Source organism: Dermacentor silvarum, chromosome 3 (assembly GCF_013339745.2).
Source record: "Dermacentor silvarum isolate Dsil-2018 chromosome 3, BIME_Dsil_1.4, whole genome shotgun sequence".
Classification (NCBI taxonomy): domain Eukaryota; kingdom Metazoa; phylum Arthropoda; class Arachnida; order Ixodida; family Ixodidae; genus Dermacentor; species Dermacentor silvarum.
This window is the reverse complement of record NC_051156.1, coordinates 163,576,415-163,595,132: the sequence shown is the minus strand read 5'-3', so window position 1 is coordinate 163,595,132 and position 18,718 is coordinate 163,576,415. Positions and strand designations below refer to the sequence as shown.

At 47.7% G+C, this 18,718-nt stretch overlaps 1 protein-coding gene across 1 annotated transcript in view; it reads right to left on the bottom strand.

Annotated features, from left to right (window-relative positions):
• The window catches only part of LOC119444981 (uncharacterized), a 49,975-nt gene that overhangs the window by 19,627 nt on the left and 11,630 nt on the right, over window positions 1-18,718 (bottom strand). The window contains exons 3-5 of the mRNA XM_049664827.1: window positions 14,087-14,389; window positions 12,972-13,102; window positions 10,790-10,888 (exon numbers count right to left, since the gene is read on the bottom strand). Coding sequence (XP_049520784.1) covers window positions 10,790-10,888; window positions 12,972-13,102; window positions 14,087-14,389 — 533 coding nt within the window. The remainder of the gene's footprint in view (window positions 1-10,789; window positions 10,889-12,971; window positions 13,103-14,086; window positions 14,390-18,718) is intronic.

The window sequence follows — 18,718 nt, the reverse complement described above, 5'->3', positions numbered from 1 at the left end:
CTCATTCTGTCCTCGTGACAGCAACCGTTACGGGACGCTGTTGTTGAGCCACTAAGCCTTGACACGATCTGCACCGGGTGAGGTGGGTCGTCACGGGCAGTAATCAGGAGACGACCACGAACAAGGGCATCATGATGACGAAAATGAGAACAAGTGTTTACTTTATGATGCACGGTTATGACTCGATCCGAGTCCCGAGCGGTTTCGGTTAAAGTGGGGCCCGGACAGCCCTAAATAACATTTCCAGACAATCTGCGGTGTATTTCTCGGGAGTTTTATCTCTTGTGGTTTGTCGCTGTATAGGTGCAACAATTGGCGGGACATTTTTCGAGTGATTTCTTTGTGTGGTCCGTCACCGTACAGCCGAGTCATCTCTAGTTGTCACCATGGATGAAAACTATAGGAGCCAGACAGACCGGAATATTCTCCATTATCAACACAGTGGGCGCGGGTGCACGCAAGGAATTTCACTCAAGCGCCCTTGGCTTCACAAAAACAGCAAGCTGGAATTTTGCCCAGATTTGCTGATCACAACAGCCCATCTAACGCCACAGGTGGTCTCCCATGGGTTGCTGCATACTTGGCCCTCGAAAAGTCCGGTAGACACCGTGCGTCTCCCTCATTTCACCATTTGGTGCGAGGCTTCCAGGTCAAGCCTTCTGGAAACAAACCACAGCAAGCCCGAGGCACCACAAGCAGAGATAATCAACCCAAATAACCATAACTGCCCCGTCTTCGCATTCTTCAAATAATACATTCTTAGAATCGTATCTGCAACCGATCGCTTGAGATTCCAAAGATGTACAAAGAAACAAAACAAAGACGTCATAGCGTACTTTATCAACCTGTCACCCAATGTTTTGATTCTCTTGCGAGAGAAAGCCACATTTATTGACGTATTGGGAGCGCATTGAAACAAAATCTTAATGGTGTTATTCATAAATTCAAAACATAGAAATCATACGCATCCGAAGAAAAACAAAAACGGGGCATTTTACAACAATTCGGATTACACAGGGAAGCTACGGTGGATTGTTTCAGCATTGGCGTTGCGACATCCTTTCCTGTACATGACATCAAAATATTATTCCTCCAGACTAAGGCTACAGCGAAACAATGTACGTTCTTTTGTGACATATTTGGAAGCCACTTTAAAGGACAATGCTGTGTTACAACTCGGAACCTCGATTCTGGAAGAAAACATTCGAGCTTGCGTATCGCCTATATCAGGCAAGCGCACTCAGTTTTCCGAAGTACTGTGCGCCTGTTGGCTGATAGTCAGCTTCCGGCTTACAAACACTGCTGCATGCTCGGTCCTGTTTCCTCTTTCCTGGCTGAATGCCGCGCCCATGCTTCAGTCACTTGCGTGGCGCTCTCGTAGTGGTAAACACGACGCAAGGAATGTTTCAGTTATGAAAAGCCTTTATGGTGGTTTGAGCATAATGGAAAATACGTCTTCATCAATGAACAAACACTACAAATCCAATAGAAAACCCTAAGAATAAACTATACACAGCGTGAGGTAATTAAACGAATTTCCTAAAAATCTCAGGCACGACGTGTTGGAAAGTGCAAATTATTTACAATGAGTCCACCGGGCGTTGCCTCGTGGCCTCATCGTCGCTGTTTCCGAGGAAAGGTCGTTGGGCCCGCCAATGTATCGTGAATTCGACTTCGCTGTCTCATCCGCCAGCTTCACGGTTCATCTGGCAAGCGCGTCAGGACGGTGGGGTAACCGAGGCGTCTGAATCGTTCTGCCGACTACGCTTGCTTGGGGATCCTAGCCGCAGGCACTCTTGGAAACGGCGCCGTCAGTCTGCCGTTGGGGTCTCCGGTGGGGCGCCCACTCAGCACATGGGTCTCAGCTGGCACAGCCGGGTCTCAACTCCAGCGAGGCCCTCTATAGGGCGGCATACAGGCTCTTATGATCAGCAAATCCGGGCAAACTTCCAGCTGGCATTCCTTGGTCGAGCTGTGTGCCCTTCTTGAGTGAACGAAGCTGCATCCACCCACCTCCACTGTGTTGCGGATGGACAAGATTCCGGTCTGTGCGGCTCCTGACATAATTCGCACCCACGGTCACATCCTGAGAGCACTCGGCTGTAGAGTGGCAGACGACACGAAGGAAACAACCCGAAAAATGGCCCGCCAATTTTCGCAGCTATACAGCGACATACCACAAAAGGCAAAACTCCCTACGAATAGGCCGCCGATGTTCTAGAATTTGTTATTAAAGGCAGTACGGTCCCCACTTCAACCAGAATCTCTTCGAGTCCCAACCATGCCAGTAAAAATTAAACAAGTGTTAGAAGGTTTGTAAAAGGTGAAGGCGAAAGCCTGCCAGCTGTGGAACAAGACGACGAGGAACGCGGGAGCAGCAGCATGAGCGCGAGGGGCAGTATGGGAACGCAGGCATGATCAACAGCAGTGGACCCATTGAAACTTATCACTGACATGCTTTAAGCCAGGTTCTTTTTGCGCGTTTATTTTTGGGCGTCTATGTATATGAAAGGAATGTGTTTGTGTGTATGCAGATAATCTACGCTTTTGTGGTAAATGCTGTCAGTTACTTCTGTTTTTGTGACAATTTTCGTTTTCTAATTGAACAGCGTGGCGTTCTGAAAATCGAGTGCAACCATTTTCTCCAGCAAATGGCCGTATGGTTGACGGGGCGTGCCCTGGGTCTTTGCGCATTAGAATCATTTATGGTGTTCACACCTCAGTTTAGATTTGTAAGTGTTAACTCACATTGAAACTGTCGCCCGACAAACTAGAAGCTCAATGCCTGTTTCGATCAGCTTTAACAGAAAACTACCAGCGAAATCGCGTTGTTAATTAAAACGGCGTTTATGCGCACTCGCGTTACCGATGAAAGGTTAGCACGCGGCATGAACGTCAATTTTGACCTGAATGTAATGCTAGATAGTCTACTTAGGAATATACAGGGTGCGCCGGCAATAGTGCATCGCGTTTTTAAGAAACGTGGGCCATTCTATGCCATGAAAACCAAGTGCATCTTGTTCATAGTCGAGTAAAGCAGCGGTCAGCAAAAGTTTGTTGATATTGAATTTATTCATTAATTACAGTTAGGTGATGTTTCAATTACTGCTCGGAATAGCGTGCTGTCAATTACAATTTTTTGCGAAAATTCAAAGAAACTAATCACTGACGTGCTTTCAGCCAGGTTCTTTTTGCGCGGTTATTTTTGGGGCATCTGTGTATATGATAGGAATATGTCTGTGTGTATGCAGATAAACTACGCTTTTGTGATAAACGCTGTCAGTTACTTCTTTTTTTTGTGACAATTTCCGTTTTCTAATTGAAGAGTGTGGCGTTCTGAAAATTCAGTGCAACCATTTTCTCCCGCGAATGGCCATATGGTTGAAGGGGCGTGTCTTAGGTCTTGCGCAATAATAATCCCGCACGAAGACCGTCCACTGTCGAGCAGAAAAAGAAGGTGGGGGGGGGGCGCATCCAGCGGGTTAGCTGGCGTTCAAAATGCGCGCGCCCAAAACCGAAAACGGAAGTGAATGATGCCGACCGCTTGGCGCGCTGCAGTCAGTTCGGCCGCTGTAACCACGGTGTAAAAAGGAAGGTGATCCGACGGCGGCGCGAGGCGCGGCCACTTAGTGTGACTCTACGCACGCCGCTGCCGCAAGGGGCAGCACATGTTCTGGGGGCCACTTTTTCGCTCGCTTTGCTGGCGCTTTTATGGGCACATTCGGCAGAAGTGCTTTATTTCGATGAATATATGTCGTTAGCGTGCTTAAAACGACTCTATTTGGTTGGAGGAACGTCCCTTTATATTTCTGCCGACATTCCGATTGACTCCGACGCGGCGAGCAGCGGTAAGCGCAGCGCGCCGTCTGCTCGAGCAGACTACGCGTCTCTCTCGTGTTCGAAATGACGGTATTTTGACTGTAAGTGGCATGAAACCTTCTACCTGCTCAGGATTTGGCCTCTAAATAACGAAAAATTGCATATCTTTGGGTATGGGTGTTTAAATGCTGACGGAGGTCTTAAATTATCCACTGTTGCGCCGCTTCTCAAAGGCCTCCTGAACACGTGCTGCCCCTAGCGGCGGCGCTCATTTCCGGTCACACGAAGTGGCCGCTCTCTCGCCCCAGCGCGGGCGCGCCGTCGGAACACCTATCTTCTTACACCGTGGCTGTAACACCCCTCAATACGAGAAAAGTAGCGCCAATCCCTCTCTCCTCCTCCTGCGCCGGTGTTCACTCTCTTCTGTCGACCGTGGCTCCCCCTACGCGGTGCTGAACTAGCAGACGCTCTCCGAATTAAACGCTGTGGCTACGTGTCGCTCGCACTCTTGAACTCGTATTAGGGACGAAGCTCCTTATAGCGGCACCCGTTCGTGCCCGTCGTAGTAGGTAGCCACGTCTAGTTTTATGAATTGCTCAATAGATGGCGTTGTGTGTCCGTATATGTATGTATACCCATATATACATATATATGTATACGTATAGTATAACCGGAAGCCCACTTCCGCTTCCGGCTTCCGGAGAACGCTTCCGGCGTTTTATGAAAAAAAAATTCCGAAAGTTGTGTTCGTAGCGCGGAATCGAACCAGGGACCCCTTGCTTCCGAACGCGCGGCGCTAACCACTACGCCACGAAGCGCACATAGACACACGCACCACGATGGCAATAAATACCCAACATTAACGAAAGGCCGCGTTTCTAGCGCGTTTCTAACTTGTTTGTGCTAGCGCGTTACGGCACGTGTAAGAAGCTGGTGTAAGACGCTGTGGCCTCTCCGCCTTACCTTCAACGCGTTTCGAACGCGCTGCCCAAGGCGGTGGCAAGTCAAGTTCAAGTCGAGGAGCGTTTATGAATACGGGGGGTATACTCTCTCAGCAGTCATGTGATGGCGTCGGCAAACGCGGTGCACGTTCCGGCATGTGTAAATGGCTGCTTAAGAGGCTGTGGCCGCTCCTCCTTACTAGAGAGTACTGCACGTTTCTAACGCGTTTGTGCTAGCGTCCCCTTAAGCGGGAGATCCGATGATTCCCTCCGGAGCTTCGCCCACTCATCATCATTCACCCCGTGGATATGCTGTGATTTTTTTGATCGGAATTTTTCGCGTTATATTATGACTGGCTGCCGAAACAACGAGAGGACGCATAAATGCCTTTGCGTTTAGGTGGCTGTACTATTAGCGGTGATACAGTGAACCTAAAGCCTCTAAGTCGGGCTTTAACTGAGCCATGCCACGCGCGACCTCGGCGTTGATTGACCTAGCGCCGTCATCTCCGCGTTTCAGTAGCTCCAGTCCCTCGTTGGTCAGCGGCTAACGTGCACAGCGGGCCTCTAACAATGGCTCGCCGGCAGCACAGGTACTTATCTCTTGTTCTGCTACCTATCGCCGGGAAGTCTTGTATGCCGTTTTCCTTTTTCAGCTCGCTGCCAGCACAGGTCATTATCTCTTGTTCTGCTACGCGATACACGACTAGAATACTGAGCACACTTTTCATGCGCAGCACTTTCTACCATTTTCGAGATAGTTATTGGTCCTCGAGGATCTGGGACGATAGCGACAAGCTTTAGCGACAAGAACATTGATCTTCGCCGACCACCGATTTGAGTGTTTGCTGAAGACGCAAAGTCGCCCTCACTAAATAGCCCTAATATGTTCGTCTTCCCGCAGGTAAGCGCCCATTTTTTCCTTCGTAGCATCACCGCTTCGTAACATACTGCGATACACTCAAAACGTGCCGTTCGCATACATTCAGGCCACACAAACACAACGCCATGGATTGTATAACCGAGTCAACAAAAACCACGTGCGTTTGAAGACATGATGAAATCCTGCCACGAAAGTTGCAAATGCAGCGCGAACAATGCGGTACTTAGGAGGGAGAAAAACGAACGAAGCCTCACACAGCAAGTGGCAGCATGTGAGACTAGGGATCATTGAAGAATCGCTCGCTTACCTCACACAGCCGGGACCATTGTGTTGGGTTGAAATCAGCCCGGCTGATTCTTTGAAGCCAGCCTTCCTCTGCGCGGCATCTCGCTTCGCAGATGGAATCCGGAAGAGTCGCTTGCCGTCTCTATCGCGTGTTCTGCACCCGAATGCCGAGCAACACGGCATCGAGAACACTACGCCTTAAAAGCGCAAAGGAGACGCGATGCGTGGTGCCTCCATACACCGCTCTCAATGGTCTGGCACCGCGATGGCGGCGGGAGCGGCGCTCAGTTCGCCAAGAATGTCCTAGTTCCCCTTTCCTTTTTTGCATGTTTATTAAAAGCTTTTGCCTAAGTATTATAAACAGAAGTAGAATTAGTGCCTTCAGGCCACATGTATCATAAGTACGCGTTCTGGCCTATGCAGACAATATAGGTGTTTTTTGTTCAAATCTCGAAAGTATAGCGGAGGTTATTGCGATTGTAAAACGCTTTTGTGAGATAAGCGGTAGTGCAGTCAATTGGGGTAAATGTCTTGGTTTTTGGCATCGGGATTGGGACCTCACGCAACAGTTTCTCCTAAATGTGCAGTGGGTAACAACCCCGGTGAAGTATTTAGGTGTACCCTTAGAACATTACACCGACACTGATCCCCATTGGTAGAGACCGACATAAGAAATCCGAGAAAAAGCCGAAAAATGTAAGGGCAAACATTTATCTGTCTTTGCTCGTGCTACGGTTTCCAATTTGTTTTTCATTAGTAAATTGTGGTATGTGTTGCAAGTGGTCTACTGTTCTCCAACAAATGTACAAAGACTTCAACGAGTTCTTAACGTGTTTATATGGAGATCGACATGGGAATGAACAAGTCGAACCTTTTTCGGCGAACATTTTTCGGCGTGCTCGTGATGTGGGCTTAAGTTTATCGCATTTATTTCTGAGACAGCTTGTAAATCGTTTTTCGTACCTTCGAGGTGTTCGGGACCCTTTCCTGAGCACAGTTTTCCAAGTACGACTGGTCAGTGGTTTGCCCAGTTTTGTCATCTCTTCCAATAAAATAGAACGTCGACTACAGGGTTACTTTAAAGAGGTTGTTGAGTCGTGTCGCTTCCTGGAGGCCCGTTTTTTGATTGAATATTTACACTCAGCGTCCCCGTAAAATTTTGTATAATGATTTATGCGATATTATTCTCCCAATTCCTTTGTACCGGATTCATTTCTCTGGGGGAAGATGGCGGAAAGTGCTGAAACGTGTAAAAAGCATGCCTGTGCGTCCTGGGGTGAAAACTTTCTTCTTTAAATTACATGAAGGCATTTTGCCAGTTAAGACATGGCTTTCTGAAAAGGGATTCTTCGTGCCGTGGGGTGACCGCTGTTTCTTGTGCTGCAAACCAGAAACGATTTAATACGTGTTCGTGGAATGCTGGGATGGCGTGCTCTTCGGGGATGTCCTGCAAAAGACGTTAAAGAAGGAGTTCCCTTTGTATGTACAGGGAATAAGGTACCTAATGGTTCATAACGAGGATGGTTTTCCATATGATATTACTATGTTACTGGCTCTGCATAGTATTTGAACGTCACGCATGGCTGTTCGCCACGCATACGTTGATGCTTGCCCTGCTACGGAGTAATTTCGCGAGTCTCTGATTTCATTTGTCGAAATAGAAAAAGTACGAAAGTGTGTACCCGATTGGGTGCCCCGTATGGAATGTTTGTTACATATAAAACAATGGTAAACTATGAATTTGTCATTACGTGGTTGATTTTTATACTAATACAGTACAAAAAAAGCGTTTGTGGCGTAATGCCTTAAATATTGGGCTTCTGGGCTAGAGGTGCTGTGGTCGAATCCCGCCATCGGACATTTTTATTGTTTTTTTACTGTATGATTATTTTTATAATTATTCTATGAAACTCTCTGCACCGGGTTACGCTTGATTCTTTATTTTATGGCGACACCATGTTGGAGCCTCCACTGCGCTGTGACTACCGAAGAGCTCCCTGTCGGTGCTCGAATGTCACGATACAGTACTTCGCTTCCTCGCTCCTAGATGGCGGTGCGGGAGTCGATGTTATATCCGTTACATCCGTTGCAGGAAGTCAGTCTTCAAACCCGGCAAAAAAAAAAAACACTTTCGTGTTAAAAAAGAGTCTGGCTGTTCCACATCGCCAACGTCTCATCAAGCGGGTATCCTTCCAAGCGTCTGAAACTCCCAGAGATTTCAAGCACCAGGCTCGAAGCGCCCTCGTGCAATTTTTACCGGTAGGTAACCGTAGCAGCACTCGTTTGCATCAGAGCGCAGCTGCGGATGCTCGACTATTTCATCAACGCTGTGGTGGAACAAAGGAGGGTACGGGACCTCCGCATATATTTCTAGGGCCCCCTTTCGAGAAGAGAAGCCATGTAAACAACCAAGTGCCCGATCGTTGTACATCTCCACCTATATGAAAAACCGGTGAGCTTACGGCGGCACTAGGATTCAAACCCAGCACCTCCCGCAAACGAGACGGATGCTCTACCATTTCACCCCTTTGCGGCTAAAAAAAGTTATCAGACGACAACAAAAGGGGTCTGCCCGAATGCATAGTCCATTGGATCATTGAGTGGATCAAAGCTATTTCCCTTTCACTTTACGCTTTCAAACTATCACTGAATTTCAGATTGTGGGACAGATAGCTTTTAGTTAATATACTGCATGTGTAAAATTATTGTGGAAATAATGAATAGAGAATATCTTACTGCGATACACCTCAGCACGGGCAGAGATGCTATTGTCCGTGAGGTTCAGCAGAGTTTCTTGAATGACAATTTTGGACAGAATTATAAATGAAATGAAACCTCTGGAATATAGACGGGAACAGAGGAAGTGGACAGGACGAACATTCGACTCGTGGGAGCATTGACGTGCCGCAATAATGTATGGTTTCCTTAAAGTGCAGCTGAAGAAGAAGAACAAAACTTTATTTGCACGAAAGACTTCGTTGCCCCTAGAACGGGGCAGTTTGCGTGGTCGGGCCCCTATTCCAAGGCACCGCTGGCCCACGCCATCCTTTCTGCCCTCCTGACCAGCCTGAGCTGGTCCCCGAGGGCAGAGCTGGACAGCAATGCCTCCCACCTCTCTCTCGTGTTATTCTCATCTTGCTCTTCTGTGTGAGCCGTGCATTCCCATGTGATGTGATAGAGCGTCGGTGTGCTCCCACACCACGGGCATATGTCTTTGTAGGCTGTTGGGTAGTGTATATGCAGTCTATGGAGGTTTGTATAGGTATTCGTTTGTAGCCTACGTAATGTCGCAGAGTCCACGGCTGAAAGGTTCTTGTGCGGTGCTGGGTAGAGTCTTCTCAATTCCCTGTAGTATTGCAAGATTGATTTATAACTGGGATCGATGGGTGTCGGGTCCTCTACGATGTTGCAAGAGGCAGCTCGGTAATTAGTGAAACCTCGAGCCACCTCATCTGCATAGCGGTTCCCGGTAACACCATCGTGTCCCGGGGCCCAGGTTATTGTTTGGGTATACCTGACGTTGAATTCTCTGCTGATCTCGGTGAGTATCCGGTGTGCCTTCGCACCGACCTTTCCCCTCTGATAGTTCCTGCATGCGGCCTGAGAATCTGTAATTATTGTCAGTGGAGCGTTGCGCTCCATGCCTTCCCTTATAGCTAAGGCAATGGCTATCTCTTCTGCTTCTATAATGGTCGCTCGGGAAACCGAAGCACAGGCCGTGATTTTACCTTTTCGGTTCACGACAACTGCCACCATATTCTTTAGCGTTGACCCGATATGGTGAAGCATCCGTGAATCTTGCAGTGTCCATGTACTTAGTTATTTTGTCTATGTATTCAGCTCTAGCCTTTCTCCTTCCTGCGTGTAATGTAGGATCCATGTTTTGCGGTATTGGTGAAACGCCATACAAATTTCTGATCTGGCAGGGTAGCTCTTTAGTGCTTTGGTATGCTTGTATGCAATCTCCAAGGCCGACTCTACGAAGAAGAGCTCTTCCGGCTGGCGTTTGCGCCAATCGACTCCTCTGCGCTATGAGTTGGGCCTCAGCCAGCTCATCAAATGTATTGTGGAGGCCGAGGGCTAGAAGCTTCTCATTTGAAGTGTTGCGTGGCAGCCGCAGGGCTGTCTTATATGCCATCCTTATTATTTGGTCAGCCTTTTCTTTTTCCTCTCTATTCATGTCATGGTAAGGCAGGGAGTATATTAGTCTACTAATGACCAGGCTTTTCACCAGTCTGAGGGTGTCTTGTTCCCCCATCCCTGTCCGATTATGAGCCACACGGGATATCATCCGGTTAATCTGCTGCGTCGTTTTTCTGATTTTGTTTAAAGTGTGGAGACATCTGTCATTCGATTGTAGCCACATCCCCAACACTCTAACTATTGACCTCTCCGGAATAATTTTCCCTTCCAGCCTGATCTCGAGTTTGAGACTCGGGTCAGTTCTTTGTTTTTTGTTTTATGTGAGGCGAATTAGTTCTGATTTCTCCGCTGAGCACTGGAGTCCTCTTTGTTTGATATATTTTTCTATGATATTGGCTGCCCGTTGGAGCTTCTCCTCCTTTTCTCCCAAGCTGCCCTTGGTTATCCATAGTGTTATATCATCCGCGTATAAGGAATGACGCATGTCGGGAATTTCTTGGAGTTGTTTGGCTAGTCCAATCATGGCTATGTTGAAGAGTGTAGGCGAGATTACTGCACCCTGTGGCGTTCCTTTGTTAGGAGGATGGATGACTTTGGATTCATCATCCCCTACTTTGATGACTGCTGTTCTCTGGTTGAGGAAGCTTCGGATGTACTGGTACGTTCTTTGACCGCAGTTGGTCTCTGCTAGTCCATCGAGTATGCCTTTGTGACTTACGTTGTCAAAGGCCCCTCTTATGTCGACAGCCATGACAATGTTTTCTCCTGCCTTGGGGACGTTGGTTAACACTTCCTCTTTTAAAAGCAGGAGAATGTCCTGTGTTGAAATATGTGATCTGAAACCAAACATGGTGTCAGGCATTAAGTTGGTTTCTTCAAGATGACGTTGGAGTCGAGTGTTTACTAATCTCTCGAACAGTTTTCCTAGACATGATGTAAGAGAGATGGGCCTAATGTTTTCCAAATTCAATTTCTTCCCTGGTTTTGGGATCATGATTATCACAGCGTGTTTCCATTGCTGTGGTATCGTTCCTTTGACCCAATGGTCATTTATGAAGTTCGTGAGGGCTATTATGGCTTCATCATTCATATTTCTAATCATGGCATTTGATATTTGATCCGCCCCTGCCGCTGTGTTCCGTTTTGCACTGGCGATTGCTGCTCTAACTTCTGCTTCCGTGAAGAGTTCATCCATTCCTGGGTGCGGGTGTCCGCTGTAGTCAGCTTGGTAGGGGAGTATCGGGGCATTGTCACCGAAGCATTTGTTATGGACGGCCTGAAGGAGTTGTTCTTTTGTGCCTGGGTACGAGTGTAGCAGTCTCTCCAAGTTCTTTTGTCCTTCGCGTCTGGTTTTGAGTGGGTCAATCATTCCTATCAGGATGTTCCACGTTTTTGCTGTCCCTAGGGTTCCATTTAGTGATCCGCAGAAGCATTCCCAGTTGGCTGTTGCAAGTTGGTTAGCGTATTCCTCGGCCTGCTGTGTTATTTCTTTGATTTTCATTTTGAGCTTCCTGTTGCGTTTCTGTCGCTTCCATCTTTTCGTCAGGCTTCTTCTTGCATCCCACAGGTGCAGTAGGTGAGGGTCCACTTCAGGTGTTTTTTCCGTCCTGGTGACGGCTTTGGTATGTTTCTGCTTGAGATTCCGTATGACTTCGCACCACTTGTCTAAATCATTTATGTCAGTGGCTAGTTCTTTAAGCGATTCTCTATATGCCCGCCAGTCTGTTATTTTAGCTGTACCTATTTGTTTGCGGATTACACCCGTGCGAATTGTGGTGCTTATAATATAATGGTCACTTCCTAGATTTTCGAGGGTGTTGCACCACTCCGCATTTGGACAATTTTTGGTTATGGTTAGGTCCGGACTTGTGTCCGAGGAGATACTATTTCCTGTTCTTGTTGGGATAGCAGGGTCTGTTAGAAGTGTCATGCCGAGTGCTTCTATTTGTCCTGTGATATTCTTGCCTTTATTGTCCTGGGTTGGATACCCCCAGCTTGAGTGTCTGGCGTTAAAATCCCCAACTATCACTAGAGGGCTCCCCTTGGCCATTTTTGCTGCCTCTTGAAATAATTTGTCGAACGTTGCTCTTTTATGACTAGGGGAGCTGTAGATATTAATTATGAAGGCACTCTTTCCTCTGGTGCCTTTATATGCGATTTCTGTTATTATATGCGGAATGTCCGTTCCTTCTATGGGTTTGTGACATATTGCTGTAACTTTTTTGTCCACCAATGTTGCGACCTTCCAGCTTTCATCTTCGGTACAGAAGGTCTCGTATCCCTGTAATTTAGGGTTTGTTCCGGCTTCTTGTAATGATATGATAGCTGGCAACCTTTTTTGTGTCGTCACCAGCTGTGACAGTTGTCCAATTTTACACCGGAACCCACGGCAGTTCCACTGCCATATTTCGCACTCTTCTAAAGCGTGCTTTTGATGTTTAGGCATTGTTCGTCGCCTGGGTCATGGCCGACAGGCCTGGCCTGTTGTAGACTTTCTCTGCTTTTTCTCTTATGTTACTGCCTGTGGCATGCTTTCGCAACGCTTTCGTGAATTCTATTTGTTGTGCCTGGATTTTCTTGTCCAGAATATCTAGTTTTCGATCTACCTGTATCAACACCTGCTCTAGGATTGTGGGTATAACTTCCTTTATTGTATCTTTCAGTATTGACAGGGTAATTACGGTGTCGCCTTCTAAGTTCGGTAGTTTCTGCCCTTTCTGTCCTGCCTGGGCTGGTTTAGGTCCTTGTTGTGGTTGCTGCGTTTGTTGCTTTTTCAATTGCCTATTTTCTCTTTCTAGGTCTCCTATTCGCACTCGCATTAGATCTAGTTCGCGTTCTAGGCGCGTGAGTTGTGTTGTTGCTTGGTGTGGAGGTTGGGAGGCGATTGCTGCCCAGCTCACCTTGTTTTTGGCTTCCTTGTTATGCTTCTTCTTGCTCTTTTGCTGCTGTTGTTTTTTTGTTTGGACCCTCTCTTGGTCACTGTCCCTGGAGTTGGAGCGGTCTCGGGAGCTGGACCTGGAACGGGTCCCGTCTGGTGATGCAGAGTCCTCGCAGTCCTTGCTGAACCAGCGTCTCTTGAGGATCCCGTTCGTTTGTGGTCGGCTTCGACGTTGTAACAGTTGTGGCCTGCCCCTTTGGGGGACCCATTTGAGTTTCTTGGTGCATTCCGATGCCGCCGTGGGATGAGCCTCTCCGCACAGGGCACACTCTGGTTCACATGTGTGGTCCTCAGGAGGATCCCTTAGCCGACAGTTGCTGCACGCCTTGGCCGTTGGCGTTGGGCAAACGTCCGTTCTATGTCCCTGGCTTTTGCACAGTTTGCAGTATTGTCGGGTGGGGCGATAAGGCACACATGACATTTCGCCACCGTAATAGTAAACGAAGCGTGGCACTATCGGTCCATCGAACGTGATCACTGCGGTTTCAGACTTGCCGAGCATCCGGGCTTGGACGATTGTAACTCCTTGTGTGCGCACTCGGAGATTACTTAGGAGTTCATCTTCTGGAGTTTCGCGTTCCAATCCATGTATCACTCCTTTAAGGTATCCTTCAGGGGTGGTTATGTATGTGTTGATCGGATGTTTAGTGCCGTTGAGATCCAGCGTTTTGATCTTCAGGATCTTCTCCGCCACTTGTTCGTGGGGGGTACTTGCAATGATTATGTTTGACCCGTTGCGGAGGCGAAGCAGAAATTTATCACTCTTGCAGGTCTCCGGGTCGCCGCTTGCACGTTCTATCGCCCGTGCAACTTCGTAGGTTTTAAGTTCTTTCACAATTAGCCCTGGCTTGGGCCGCATGATAATTTTTATGTCGTTTCTTGGTAGCGGCGCGGCGCGCGTTCGCCGTCGGTTCCTTGCAGACGCTCCCCCGCGTTTATCTCGCTCTCCTGCAGGCGTTCTGGCGTCGCAACTGTTACCCTTGCCGCCGTCTCGAGCTCCGCTGTCATCAGGGGCTGCTCGCACTTGTTTTCGTAAACGTTTTCGCTCTCGCAACGATATTGCAAGTTGCCACTGACCGTTCTTGGCTTCGTCGTCTTCCCTTGGTGAGATTTCCTCAGCGTCGTCGTCGCTGGTCGATTCCCCCTGTACCACCTCGTCAGGTGAGAGGAACTCTTCTTCAGCATCCGCCGCAGATCCCACTTGGGTTTCGATGGCTTGGTCATCCATGTCCATGGTGTCCTGGGCTAGTTCGGAGTCGTTGTTCGTTGGAACTTGGGCCGTCGCGGCGCGACGCTTGGGCCGGGAGCTGGATGCCGGCGTTCCGCACTCCGCTCCGCCGTTAGGCTTAGCGTGGCGGGCCGGCATGATGCGGTGGTGGTCTTAAAGTTGGTACAGGAAACCGGGTCCGCTTGTCCAACAATGTGGTATCAGCGTGATCATGGTGTCTTCCTACATAACTCCTGCAAATTTGCTGGTGGTCACATGATGTTGACCGCTGCTAGGCACGATAATTGACGGAGCCGATGCGAACACGTCTGCACTCCTCGACGCCACCTGGCGGTCCTCTGCAGCTGAACACTCGTAAAACATTCACTTGCAGACTTACTTCCCTAAGGCAAGTGTCTACGTTAGTCCTGCGTTTAAAATGCTGGAAATGTCTGCTCACAAGCCGCGCGAAACTGGCTGCTGGTAGCATCAGTTAAAACCGATGTGAGAAGAGCAAGAAAACAATTTATTGCATTTCCTTAATTGGTGCTGCCGCATCTATAGCAGCCGAGTCAGGCATTGCACCATCTGGGTAATCAGTAATGCCACTTATATCCATGCAAGATCCAGTTGTGTTGTGGCCGTAGAAAGAGCATATGCAGCCTCCTGGGCATTGATTGTTTGGGCCATCCTGTATGCACTGAAAGCAAAACCAGAAAGTAACACTTGCAATTGTCAAAAAGCTCACAGGGTCTCCTATGTTATCCCTAAGACGACTTGAAGGCGAAAGCCCAAGTGCCGAAACATTAAAGACGGTTACACGACGTACACATCCCCTTTAATTCGCTTAGTGTACTTCGCTTAGTCATCCCTCGTAATTCGCTTACTCATCCTCTTAATACGATTACTCACCCTCCTAATACGCTTCCTCTTATTCGCTCGGCCTTAATTCGCTATGTGGACGTCGCTTAGTCATCCCTCCTAGTTCCAAAGGTCGAGGGTTCGACTCCCGCCCATGGTCGTGGGTTCATAAACCTTAATGACTCTATCCTAATTACCTGTGCCTTAACTAACTTCGCCTTAATTAACACCAACGGTCGTGGGTCCGACTCCCACCAAAGGTCGTTTGTTTGGGTGCCCTAAATAACTCTATCTTAATTACCTGTGCATTATTTACGTTCACCTCAATTACCACCAAACGTGTGGATTCGACTCCCACCAAAGATCTAGGCTTCGACTCCCACCAAAGGTCTAGGCTTCGAGTCGCACCAAAGGTCTAGGCTTCGACTCCCACCAAAGGTCGTGCGTTCGACTTCCACCAAAGGTCGTGCGTTCGACTTCCACCAAAGGTCGTGCGTTCGACTACCACCAAATGTCGTGCGTTCGACTACAACCAAATGTCGTGCGTTCGACTACCACCAAAGGTCGTGCGTTCGACTACCACCAAAGGTCGTGCGTTCGACTACCACCAAAGGTCGTGCGTTCGACTACCACCAAAGGTCGTGCGTTCGACTACCACCAAAGGTCGTGCGTTCGACTACCACCAAAAGTCGTGCGTTCGACTACCACCAAAAGTCGTGCGTTCGACTACCACCAAAAGTCATGGGTTCGCGTGCCCTACCTCAATCTTAATTAACTGTGCCTGAAATAACTTCACCTTCATTATCATCAAAGGTCATGGCTTCGACTTCCACAAATGGTCGTGGTTCGACTCCCACCAAAGAATCAAGAGTTCGTAGCCTTAATCCACACCGAAGGTCGTGCGTTCGACTCCCACCAAAAGTCTAGGGTTCGTAGCCTTTTTGTACCTTGTGTGCCACCGACGCGTTTTCACTTAATCGACTCACTAATGTGACATATGGCTTTCGCCTTAAAAAAAACCATTATTGCACCTAGCCTACAGTGGTCATTATCCGTCCCGGCCAGATGCCTCCTAATCATTGTCAACAGACTTAAAGCATCGGCTTTTCGATGTAATCTATGACATTTCAGTTACAGGATTCCTTAAACGCCTTGCAGAACGAAGTTCTAGATTGGCCTCAAGGCTACCGCAGCTCCTGCATTTGGGATGCTGTTGTTAATACTACGAAATTCCGCCACGTTGGCTATTTGAGCCAATCAGGGAAGGCGTACCGGTACGTCCCTATAAACCAATCAGATATGATAAGATGGCGGCTTTGATAACATGAACAATGTCCCGCCCCTCCAGGTAACAAGCTTACTAGATTGCTAAATGCAATTACTCACCACTTTATCGCATTTATTTGAGGATGTAGTCACGTCGCTTCGACTGTGTACTTCGGAACTAAAATTGGGCTTGCAGAAGCATATCAACCTAGAAACAAATTGCAATTACACTATACAGAATAAATCACTTTACATAAATTATGTTACAGAAAATTACTCCTAGCAGTTGTGAAATCATCATACCAAGTAGCGAGGAGTAAACTTTTACAGGATGACAGTCTGCACGACTCTTTTGTTGGGCCCAGGTCGTAGGCAACCGAAAGAGTTGGTCTCACTTTTCAGCATGTTAGGCAGCTTAAGATGCCGATGAGCAATCATACAAATATGAGCAGCACGTTCGAAAGCTTCTATGATGCACGATGGCCGTGCGTTAAAAAAAAAGGAACCCCACAAGAACGAAACAGGCGAGAATCAAGTAGGAGTCTGCGTGAAAGTTTTCCTAGACAACGTTGCGCTTGGAGCAGTGTTAACTGGAATGATCAGAAGCAATGTAGATGAGCGTGTGACCGAGACTCCAATTGGACTCATCTGTCATGACGCTGGCCTGCGTGCTATGTATTAGTGGTAGTATTGTTAAGGCAGAGCGGCCTGAGCTGTAACAGTTGGAGAAAGTTACATCTCAGGCCGACCTCTCTGCCTTTTTGTAAATAAATGTTTCTCTCTGTTTTTGTTTATTTCGCAATATACTAAAACAAGCACTACGACAGCCGACAAGACGACCAAGTTGAAACGCTGAGGAGTTTATTAGGGGTCGCCAGGTGGCGTGACAACGAACCGTTGTGCGGCACTTCTGTGGCGGGTACCACTGTTGTTCCAGCATATCGTGAGAAGTGATCAATGTACACTACAACGACGTGGTTTAGAGTGCTAACACATAGAACTGTACCGTATACAGGCCCTTTCCAACCAGATAAAAATTGCGGACTGGGCAAGGCAGCCGCAGGAATGGAGTGGTAGAGGCATGAAAAACGTGCTTATGGAGTTAGTACACCACACAGAAGCGCAGAGAATCTGAAGTCAAGATGAGGGCCAACAAATGGAAACCTACTGTGCAATAGAAGTTGTGCAAACAGAGACAAGGTTCCTCAGGCTGATTGGCGAACGTTTCGATAAATAGACCTAGCTTCGTCGAAGGCAGCCTTTGATTCAAGAGATCCGTCAGCCTGTCTGTGACATTTTATCCCTGTTTATGCAACTTATACAGGAGCGCCGGTACATCAGGAAAAACCTGAATATTTAAGCTAATAGGCTGAGCCTTGTCGAAATTTCTAGGATACCACTGCGTCCAGGCTGCGTGGGAGAGAGCAACGTTGTACATACGTCTGTTGGAAGACATCCCGGTATCACCAGCAGCCATTTATAGCCGTCGACGAACACATTATGGTGACACAGGTATAGATCAAAAATCCAAACGGAGCCCTTGACAACGCAGCTTCCTAGACACATAAACCTTAAACAGACCGGATACCGACTACATGAAATATGCAAGCCAGTATCTTTACCTTGGTTCAGGTTACATGTTAGCGGCATCAAGCGAGAATGAGGACAGACTTCGACAGAGACGCTTGCACTTCTGAATTCGGTTATGTCAGTTCTTTCCCATGGCCAAAACATTGTTTCTGGTGCTCCAAAGAATCACCGTGTCTGTTGAAGCTCCCAATTCAGCTGTTATAGGTCAGCTTGCTACCATTACACTGCATAAACCGTTTAACGCATACACCAGCATACACGGACAGCGGAAATGATGGTGTTCTTGAAATTCGAAAATAGCAAAACCAGAGGGTTCAACAGTATGACTTCTTGTAAAAATAAGCCTGTGGTCGTTAATATGCATGACGTCACCACCATGTGCGGGGCAGCAACGGTAAATGTGATTTTGCTGCGTGCCGTAATTCAACGTATGTTTGGCGCCTTCAAGCAGATTACAATCCTGTTCGACTTTTCAAATCTTTCGCAGGGCACAATGTGCATGACTTCTACTTTTTATTTGTCCGTGCTTAGTTAGCGCAAGACTTTGCCACGTGCGGTTGCGTAAGAAAGAACGTCGCGGTATTTACCAGAAATTGTCCTTATTTATAGTTAAAAACATCAATGTCCTTACTTGCTTATATTTAAGAAAAATGAAGAATACTGAGCGACGAGGTGTCAAGTGCTAGCTTCTTCCTTGGCTTCAAACTAGAAGTATATATTTGTAATTTCTGTCATGCAAATGAATTTGTGCTCCATCCGACACAACAGATCAAATGCCAATGTTC